The 9,813-nt window shown below is 50.4% G+C and overlaps 2 protein-coding genes across 2 annotated transcripts; one reads left to right on the forward strand and one right to left on the reverse strand.

Annotated features, from left to right (window-relative positions):
* Nucleotides 1–317: 317 nt before the first annotated feature.
* LOC311428113 (olfactory receptor 14C36-like) lies at nt 318–6,276 on the forward strand (the record flags this gene model as incomplete). Its single annotated transcript, XM_084539667.1, has 2 exons — nt 318–1,127; nt 6,208–6,276. The coding sequence occupies 2 exons, from the start codon at nt 318–320 to the stop codon at nt 6,274–6,276; spliced, it is 879 nt and encodes a 292-aa protein (XP_084395793.1).
* Nucleotides 6,277–7,955: 1,679 nt separating this feature from the next.
* LOC311428114 (olfactory receptor 14C36-like) lies at nt 7,956–8,897 on the reverse strand (the record flags this gene model as incomplete). The annotated part of the gene is made up of 1 exon (XM_084539668.1): nt 7,956–8,897. The coding sequence occupies one exon, from the start codon at nt 8,895–8,897 to the stop codon at nt 7,956–7,958; it is 942 nt and encodes a 313-aa protein (XP_084395794.1).
* Between the last annotated feature and the right edge of the window lie 916 nt (nt 8,898–9,813).

Below are 9,813 nucleotides of genomic sequence, written 5' to 3' on the forward strand. Positions count from 1 at the left end.
ATTGCCACAGACCTTCTTTGCTGCTAGGGGCCTTGGGAGCAGCAATTTGTTCATATCAAGAGTTAAAATAATCTGAGAATACCCCATGTTCCTCTTTACTTTTTTTTTATAGGTAAGGACTGTTAACTACACTGCCCACAACAGAGTCTCCTGCTCCCAGGGACACCCTCAGGCAACATCAGTCAGAGCTTATGAAATGGACCTGACTAAAGACTGCTTAATAGGTCGAAATTGAATCAGATATCAACAGATAATTTTGTTGTATTTTCTTACTGCCTTTTCCCTCCTTGGAAGAAACCCATGGCCACAACCAGCAAATGCCCAACATCAGCTCTGTGAGTAAGTTCCTCCTGCTGGCATTCGCAGACACGCACAAGCTGCAGCTCCTGCACTTCACGCTCTTCCTGGGCATCTACCTGGCTGCCCTCCTGGGCAACGGCCTCATCCTCAGCGTCGTAGCCTGCGACCACCACCTCCACACCCCCATGTACCTCTTCCTCCTCAACCTTTCCCTCCTCGACCTCGGATCCATCTCCACCACTCTGCCCAAATCCATGGCCAATGCCCTCTGGGACACCAGGACCATCTCCTATCAAGGATGTGCTGCACAGGTCTTTCTGTTTGTCTTCTTTATCACAGCAGAGTATTCCCTTCTCACAGTCATGGCCTATGACCGCTACGTTGCCATCTGCAAGCCCCTGCACTACAGGAGCCTCGTGGGCAGCAGAGCTTGTGCCCAGATGGCAGCAGCTGCCTGGGGCAGTGGCTTTCTCAATGCTGTCCTGCACACGGCCAGCACATTTTCCCTGCCCTTCTGCCAAGGCAATGTCCTTGAACAGTTCTTCTGTGAGATCCCCCAGATCCTCAAACTGTCCTGTTCAGATGCCTACCTCAGGGAAGTTGTATTTATTGCATTTAGCTTTTGTTTAGGCTTTGGTTGTTTTGTTGTTGTGGTGTCCTATGTGCAGATCTTCAGGGCAGTGCTGAGGATGCCCTCTGAGCAGGGCCGGCACAAAACCTTTTCCATGTGCCTTCCTCACCTGGCCGTGGTCTCCCTGTTTGTCAGCACTATCATGTTTACCTACCTGAAGCCCCCCTCATTCTCCTCCCCATCCCTGGACCTTGCAGTATCTTTTCTGTACTCCATGTTACCTCCAGCAGTGAACCCCCTCATCTACAGCATGAGGAACCAGGAGCTCAAGGATGCACTGAGGAAATTGTTTGAATACATATTTCTTAAAAAAAAAAAAATAATGTGTCTTTACGTTCTGAGTTTATCTCAGAAACAGTTAGGAAAGTAATTTGGTTTTATTTTTCTTGATAAATATGTTCTCCAAGTTGTGGTGTCGATTTAATTAATATCATGTTAGCCTCCTACCTGTTCATTTATCTCTTTACTTTTCATAATTATCTCATGTATATCTAAAGCCAGGCTTTCTGTGTAGCTATAGACAATAAAGAAGCAAGCAGAAATTCATAGGTCTCAGCTGCAGTGCATTCCCATCTCCTTTGAGAGACGTTATTTAAAAAAAAAATAGCAAAACTATTTGTGACAGTGATGCTTGACCACTTTCTTGAAACAGGGCCTCAACAGATAGAGCTTATTTTCAGGAGGACAGTCGTTTTCATAACGGGAGCTCACCTCTCCCCTCTCCTTCCATTTTCCACCTTCTATTGCTGAGTGTGACATCATATGGTATGGAATATCTCTGTGGCTGGTTTAGGTCAGCTGCCCTGGTGATGTCCCCTCCCTGTCTCTTGTGCACCCGCAGCCTGCTGGCTTTTTGGGGAGGGAGGATTAGAGGGATTCCTGATGCTATGACAGTACTGCTCAGCAGTAGACAAAACACAACCGTGATACCAGTGCTGTTCTAGCTACTCAAGCTGAGCACAGCACTGGGTGGGCTTCTACAGGAAAAGTTAACTCCATCCCAGCCAGGCCCAGTACGCTCACATATTGAAAACACAGCACCACAGGGGTTGCTCTGCAGAGAATTACTTCATCAAATTCAGAGCCAGTGCAGGGCCACACACTGGACAAGAAGGCTCCCTCTGAGCTCTGTGGGGAGTCAGGAAGGTCCTAATAAGCATCAGGAAGACTGAAGAAGACCAAGGCCGATCTGAAGGTTGGCTTATTCCCACCTGGGAGGCAGTGCTGGGCAGTGGGAAAGGCTATGAGAAAGACATGTGAGAAGACCATGAGAAACAAGGAAATATCACTGCCATTGCCCCAGGCCTGCAAAAAATCACTCACCAGACTTCTTTTCTGGGGCCGTGTGAGCCCAGGAGACAGCAGTGAATGGAGCCCACGGAGCGTGAGCCTGTCTGAGGTGGACTGAGCAGAGCTCAAGAGCTCAGTCTGGTGTGAGCAGGCAGAGGAGAGCTCTGCAGCCCCAGGGCACACAAAAGCCCCAGCAAAGAAGCCTGGCGAGTGATTCCTTGCAGCCCTGGGGCAATGGCAGTGACCTCATGAGCTGGGTCTGTCTCCCAGCCTGCCCAGCACAGCCCTGCAGAGTGTCCCCATGCCCCAGGCACCACAGCCCCCTTGCTCAGCAGAGCAGCACTGCCAGCTAGGGCTGGGGCTGGGGCTTGGAGGGTGCTTTCCCTGAATGTCAGCTTCAGGCTCATGGCTTCTGGATAAAAACATGATCTTCACTGTGCACAAGGAGCTGAGACACTGCCAACAGGTACAGGGCTGGAACATTGCCTGCAAGGTCCCTCCTGCCCTAGCACCTCCCAGGACTGGCACGGAACTGGCTCCTGAGTGTCAGAGAGGCTGGGAGCCCAGCAGGTGTGCCATGAGCTTGGAGGATCACCAACAGATCATTTCCATCTGGGCAGGTCCTGGCCCAAAAAGGGGGTGTTTGGTAGGTGTGGTATTATAAGTTCAGTGGTGTCTCAAAAACACTAAGTCCAGCAGGAAGCGAATGGCTGTTAAATGGCCTGTGAGGTGAGCTCTTTCTGAAGTAGCTGACAGGTCACCCTTGACTCCTGGCTGGGATCTGTGCCTTTAGGCTCACATCTGCCAGTGTCCATGGTAGGGCAGCAGAAGGCACTTGCTGTGCATGTAGTTTCTGAGATCGGCTCTTTCTAAGTACCTGGTAGGCCCCATAGAGGAAGAGGTCTTGGGTAGGGGTTGTCATATCAGAGGTGTCAGCTTTTGCCTGAAGTCATCCTTTAGGACTGCTTTCAGTTTTCGACACAGAGGGGGCCACTGCCTCCAAGACGCTTGGGGCAAACTGAACCATGCATGAGAGTTTGGAAAAAGGTACCCTGGGTGCAAAGAATTTCCCAGTTTATTAAAGAATTTATTAGGAATTTTTTTTTGTTAATTTGTTTTTACAATTAAATTTCTTGGGTTTGATTTAAATAAATGTATTTTTAACATCTTGTAATATTTTTTTAATTTCTTTTATCCAGTCATCTAATTTAGCTAAAGAAGCAAGCTTAATGAATATGTAAAAACAATAACAAGTCCCTCAGAATATCATTCATCTCAGTTTCTCTGTCTTCCCATCTCCTCTGGAGCTGGGAGAGAAGCCCCAGCACACAGGAGGGGCTCAGGATCAAGAGCCCAGCTACCACATGCAGGAGACGCTCCGGTGGCCCTCGGGGCTGCCCCTCACTGCCTGCTGGGCTCTGCTTCTCTGCTGCCTTCGGGTTGGGGCTGCTGCTTCCCTGGAGCCATGGCCATGGCCTGCAGTATGACGTGGCCTTTTCACTGCTGCTGTCTTTTGGCTTCCACATTGACCACTGCTGGCAGTGGAGGTGCCCTGAGAACTCCACCTGGCCCCACCTGATTTTCCCAAAGGGCTCCGGCCTTCTGCAGGTCTTTTCTGACATCTGCTGGTCCGGGGAAGTGCCTCAAATGCAATGGGGCCACTGGAGGTTTTCCCTGGTTGCTTATGGTCAGACGGCAAAGCTCTGCCAGAATACCCAGTATTTTTTTCAGTACTTGAATGATAAAGCAACAACTCATCAACTCAAAAGATTCAATCCCTTCCGTAAAATGTCTCATGTGAAGTGTAATTTCTATCATGAAGAAATGTGATTTTTCAGGATGCATATTCATCCCAGGAGAAGAAATACTGGTGTTCACCTGTAGTTGCATTGTCATCGCTTTTCTATCATGGTGTGCTCCCTCCCTCATCTTCCAGGCACAAAACTCATCTTGATTACATAGACCCTGCTGAATTTCCCCTTTCCAGCTGCCTGTCTGGACCTATACACTTCCCATCATTCTCCTGGTTTGCCCTCCTCTTACCGTTAAATCATTCAGACCACTCTCAGTGACCCAGTTGCTGCTTGGAGTTTCAGTGAGTTCAAGGTCGCCCATCTTGCAGCAGTCTGTCTAATGGTTTCCTTAGTAAGACCCTCATCATTTATCATTGAATTAGTATGATAAGGATTAATATTAACACAGTTATTTAAATCACTGTAAAATACATCATGTACAGTCATCCTTTTAAGAAGGTAAACATCACTGGAGGCAACAAAATAAGGAACTTGACCTTTTTTTTTTTTTTTTTTGAAAATTGCAGCATGATTTCCTGTTGTTTGTTTTGAAATAGGAAAAACCCTGCTCTTCCCACCTAAGCAGGGCTTCAAAGGAGAAACCCTAGACCAATATAACCAGGAGAATGATGCTCTAAACTGAAACACAACAAAATTCAGCCTTTAAAATGAAGAAAGATTTTTATTAGATGCTCCTTGAAATCTTCCCCCTTAACTACAACATGAAAGCTCTCCAATTAGCTGATCAAGTCTTGAAGACTTGAAGAAAATGGTGGGAGAGACATGGCTCCTTAGGAGTTTCTGTGTTTTAATGAGTTCCATGGTGTATTTTGGTGCTGAGTCAGTGAAACTTGGGTACTGAGAGGAGAATGATGCAACTGAGCGAAAAAGCAAACTCAAAAGGAAAAGCTGAAGTGACTTGGAGTATTAATGGTCCCACTGAGGGCTGTTACTAACAAAGCCTCCCCAGGGACTGCTTAGGGCAGATAATTGGAGGCCATGATTACAGACAGGCAAAGCACTGTGCTGAGAAAAGTCTTGGTTGACTTTGGTGAAGACAAGGCCCAAGGCCTGACCCCAGCCACTGTGAGGAGGGATCCTGCACCCCCCTGTCTGGCTCAGGACTTTTCCTGGGGGTCTGAGGAATGTGGTGGGCAGTGTGATGCCACGAGAGGAAAACTGGTATGACACCACCCTGTCTCTGCACAGGGTTGCAAGGAAGCAAAGAGGCTGCATTGCAATGACTATATCTCATTTTCTCAAAAGCTCGAGGCAAATTGTCAGGACTGTTGGGGCCTTCCCTTTTTACCAGCAACCTCTGTCTTTTCCTCTGCACGCTTTCCTATGCTATCCCACACTTTGTCCTGTTTCCCGGAAGTCTGCAGACACCCACCTCTGTTCACCACCTTGCTCTCATCCCAGCATTTCCATCATATCACCAACGTCTCATCAACCCTCACCAGCTGTTCCTTGAAAAATGAAGCTAAAGTCACATCATAGATACTCACCAGCACCTTCCAAGCCATGGGTCTGCTGCTGGCCTTGCAGCTTCTTGGCTACACACAGCCAAGCTTTGTGCCTGCTGCTGTCCACTCATGGACTCAAGCAGAAGGGACAGGACAACCCATGTTGGGGCCTTCTTTCTGTCTGGGTCCCCCTGGGTCTGGAGGCAGAGGGGATCCCCCAGTCAGCATGCCAAGCAGGTGCCTTCTGCTGGCCTAGCAGGGCCACTGCCAGATGTCAGCCCAAAAGTGCAGCTCCCAGGGAGAAGTCAAGGCTGACCTGCCACCTCCAGACACAAGTGACCTCCCAGTCCCTTTCCGTGACATGTTCCTGCAGCTGCCCTATCAAGTGCAGAGACAGAAGTGCCCTTTTGTTGGGGCTGCTGTGTGCCCTGGGGCTGTAGAGCTCTCCTCTGTGTACTCACACCAGACTGAGCACTTGAGCTCTGGTCAGGCCACATGGGACATAACATGGTGCTCAGCAGTATATATTGGGGTCATCTTTCCAAGACAAGGTATCAGTTTCTCAGAGACTGGCAGCACAGTGGTCTGCTTATGGGAATAGAGGAGTTACTACATATTCCTCATGTTTGGGGTAGGAATTTCTTTTTCTTTTATTTTCCATTTCCTTTCCCTTCCTCAAGTGTCTATCTCTCTGTGAGTTTATATGTTCGTTCCCCTCTCTCTCTAGATGCGTTTCCTCCTCTCCCTTCAGAGGAGGAAGAAGCAGACAGCTCATGCATGTGTAGTTTCTGGTTGAGGTGAGCAAGGAGGAGGCTGGGTATGCTGCAAGGTGATGGAGGTCCGTGAAGCTGCAGGAGCCCTGCTCTCTTGCCTGGCAGATCCCCAGCACACAGTGCCTGTGCCCCGCAGGGCCAGCCCCGCTCCCCAGGCCAGCACAAGAGGCCTGGCCCAGCCACAGAGCAGCCTGCCCCAAGCAGGGGCCTGCACAAAGAGCTTTCCCTTTTCCTTTTCCCCATCAGTGCAGGCCCAGCAATGCTGCCCTGCTCTTCCCCAGGGCCATCCCTGCTCCCAGAGAGCCTTGCCCAGGGCAGTGTGTCTGTGCTAGCCTGGCTGGCCATTGCTGCTTCCCTCCCTGTGCTCCCTCAGGGCCCCAAGCTGGCGGTGCTGCTGTGAGAGCCAGGGGCTGTGGTGCCCTGGGATCCCCGGGGGTCTCCCCCCCTGCCCATGCTGCTCAGGGTGGGCACCAGACCTACGTCCATGGGGATCTCTGCTGCTGAGCCCCTTTCCACCTGCCCTGATGGCTCAGCAGCACAGGGCAGTGCTGGGCAGGACCATGGGGTGTTTCTGAGGGCACAAAGGGCAGGCGAGTGCTGCACCAGACCTGGCCCAGGAGCCTATAAGGAGGGTCTCTACTGTTGCTTTGCAGTCTTACGGGCCTTCACCTGCTGGCTCTCCACCACGTCTTCTGGCATTGCAGAGCCCTCCTTTAGCTCGTCGAATCCTCAGATTCCCCTTTTCCTTTACCAGACCCGTCTTTGGATACTCATACATTTTATGAGGTTCTAAGCACTACCCAGTGAGCACCATGTCCCTGCAGATCTCCTGACATCTCCAGGCTGGCATTGGCCATCTCACTGACTGCAGTGGGCAGTGTTGTCTATTTGGGCATGTGCTGCCACAAAAGGAGTTCTTGGCCCAGCCCTTGGTTCCTCAGGGACCACCCTGGGACTTTCAGCCTCTGTCCTTCACTCCATGACAAACCCCCAGAATAGAGAAGAGCAGGGAGCAACCCCTTGGCTCCATTCCTGATAGCACATTTGGAAGAGGTGTCCAGGGTCCTGGGTTTGCCCTCAGCAGCCCCTCTTGTTACTGTGGTGCTAGCAGGGAGGCAGCTGTGACCCAGGGTTGCACAGTGCTTGATGCTGCCTGCAGCCACAGGGATGCCACTGCAGAGACAACAGGACTGTCACCAAGGTACATGAGATATCAGGGCTTACCCAGAACAATGTGGAAGCCTAAAGAGCAATAGTGAAAATGCCACATCCTGCTGCTGGCCATGGCCATGGCTCCAGGGAAGCAGCAGCCCCAAAACAAAGGCAGCAGAGAGGCAGAGCCCAGCGGGCAGTGAGGGGCAGCCCAGAGGCCACCGGGGCTGCTCCTGCATGTGGCAGCTGGGCTCTTGGTTTTGAGATCCTCCTGCATGCTGGGGCTGCTCCCCCAGCTCCAGAAGAGATGGGAAGAGATGGCAGCTGAGACCAGTGAAATTCTAATGGCTTTATTATTGGGTTTATCTACACAGGGAACCATCTTCAATAGGAAAATAATTGATTCTAGGGGGGGGGGGTTTAAAAATAATATTATTTAATTCAAAAGTGAAGTACTTAGAGAAAATAATAATACAGACATTTAATAACAGAAGACATGATATTATTTTATTTCTGAGAAAAACTAGGATTTCTAATATTAGGCGTAGTATTATAGGTGAATTTGCTGAAGATGTGTGTATTCAAGTAGAGTCCTGATGGAATCCCTTAGTTCCCAGTTCCTCATACTGTAGATGAGTGGGTTCGCTGCTGGAGGTACTATTGAGTACAGAAGTGACACCACCAAGTCCAGGGATGGCGACGAGATGGAGGGAGGCTTCAGGTAGGCAAACATGGCAGTGCTGACCATCAGGGAGACGACAGCTAGGTGCGGGAGGCATGTGGAAAAGGCTTTGTGCTGGCCCTGCACAGAGGGCATCCTCAGCACTGCCCTGAATACCAGCACATAAGATACCACTATGAAGACAAAACAACCAAATGATAAAGAAAGACTAAACACAAGTGCCCCAACTTCCCTGAGGTAGGCATCTGAGCAGGAGAGCTTGAGGATGTGGGGGATTTCACAGAAGAACTGGTCCACAGCATTGCCATGGCAGAGGGGCAGGGAAAATGTGTTGGCCGTGTGCAGGATAGCAGTGAGAAAGCCACTGCCCCAGGCAGCTGCTGCCATCTGGGCACAGGCTCTGCTGCCCAGGAGGCTCCCGTAGTGCAGGGGCTTGCAGATGGCAACGTAGCGGTCATAGGCCATGACAGTTAGAATTGAATACTCTGAACCAAAGAAGAAGACAAAAAAGAGAACTTGAGCAGCACAGCCTTGATAGGAGATGACCCTGGTGTCCCAGAGGGCATTGGCCATGGCTTTGGGCAGAGTGGTGGAGATGAATCCCAGGTCGAGGAGGGCGAGGTTGAGGAGGAAGAAGTACATGGGTGTGTGGAGGTGGTGATCGCAGGCTATGGCACTGAGGATGAGGCCGTTGCCCAGGAGGGCAGCCAGGTAGATGCCCAGGAAGAGCGCGAAGTGCAGGAGCTGCAGCTCGCGCGTGTCTGCGAATGCCAGCAGCAGGAACTCGCTCACTGAGCAGATGTTGGGCATTCTCTGACTTTGTACTTGCTTTTCTGTTGAAGGGGAGAAGGCAGAAAAAGGTTAGAACAGACTTCTATGAAGAAAATTGGAAATAAAACAAAAGGCTGGCTAACTCATATTCAGACAAGTGTCAGATCAATGAGCTTTGAAGTATTGCAGCAAAAAACTGAGCTGAATGCAAAGCAGAGCTGCAACTATTTCCCTCACTTTATTTTATTCTAGTTACACTATCCTAATTGAGGTATTGGATTTTGAAACTCCCTGACATTACTTGCACACTCACGGTGAAATCCTGTGTTTGCCAGGAGGCAAAAGGGCTGTCCCTAGGTGAAGACTGAGCAGAGCAGCTCTGCCCAGTGGTCCTGTTCTCAGTTGCTCTGTGTCACCTCTCTGAGCTGCAGGACCATCCTACTCAGATGTTTCCCTGAGAAGAAACAAAAGAAAACTGAGAGCAGAAAAGCCTGAGTCCAAGTGCATCAGGACAGAATCCTCACCTTGTCTCACGGGGTCTTAGCAGGATCTCAGCTCTTCCCTCCTAACCAGGGCTGCAGAAGCCTCACTCCAGCTTCCCAGAGACAGCCATCCAGCAGCACATCCAGGCATGGCCTTAACACGGAGGTGTCTCCTCCTTCAGGTACCTGGATGCTGCAAGGGCACAAGGATGCCACGAGAGAGCTGCATCCTGCTGGGGAGCAGCCTGCAGACCAGGAGGACACCCCTCAGACTGAGCTGGATATTCACAAGCTGGGGTATCCCAATATTCAAACTGCATCCCCTGCAGTGTCTGGAGGAGGCTTGGCCACCACACTCCTGGCTGAAAAGGGATAGCTAGGTTATGACACTCCAAGGGGCTTCTGCCAGACTTCCTCACCTTGCACTGCAACCCAGCAGGACTCTCAAAGCCTACTGCATTGCCCACTGCCCT

Source organism: Aythya ferina (assembly GCF_964211825.1).
Source record: "Aythya ferina genome assembly, contig: HAP1_SCAFFOLD_29, whole genome shotgun sequence".
NCBI classification, from domain to species: Eukaryota; Metazoa; Chordata; class Aves; order Anseriformes; family Anatidae; genus Aythya; species Aythya ferina.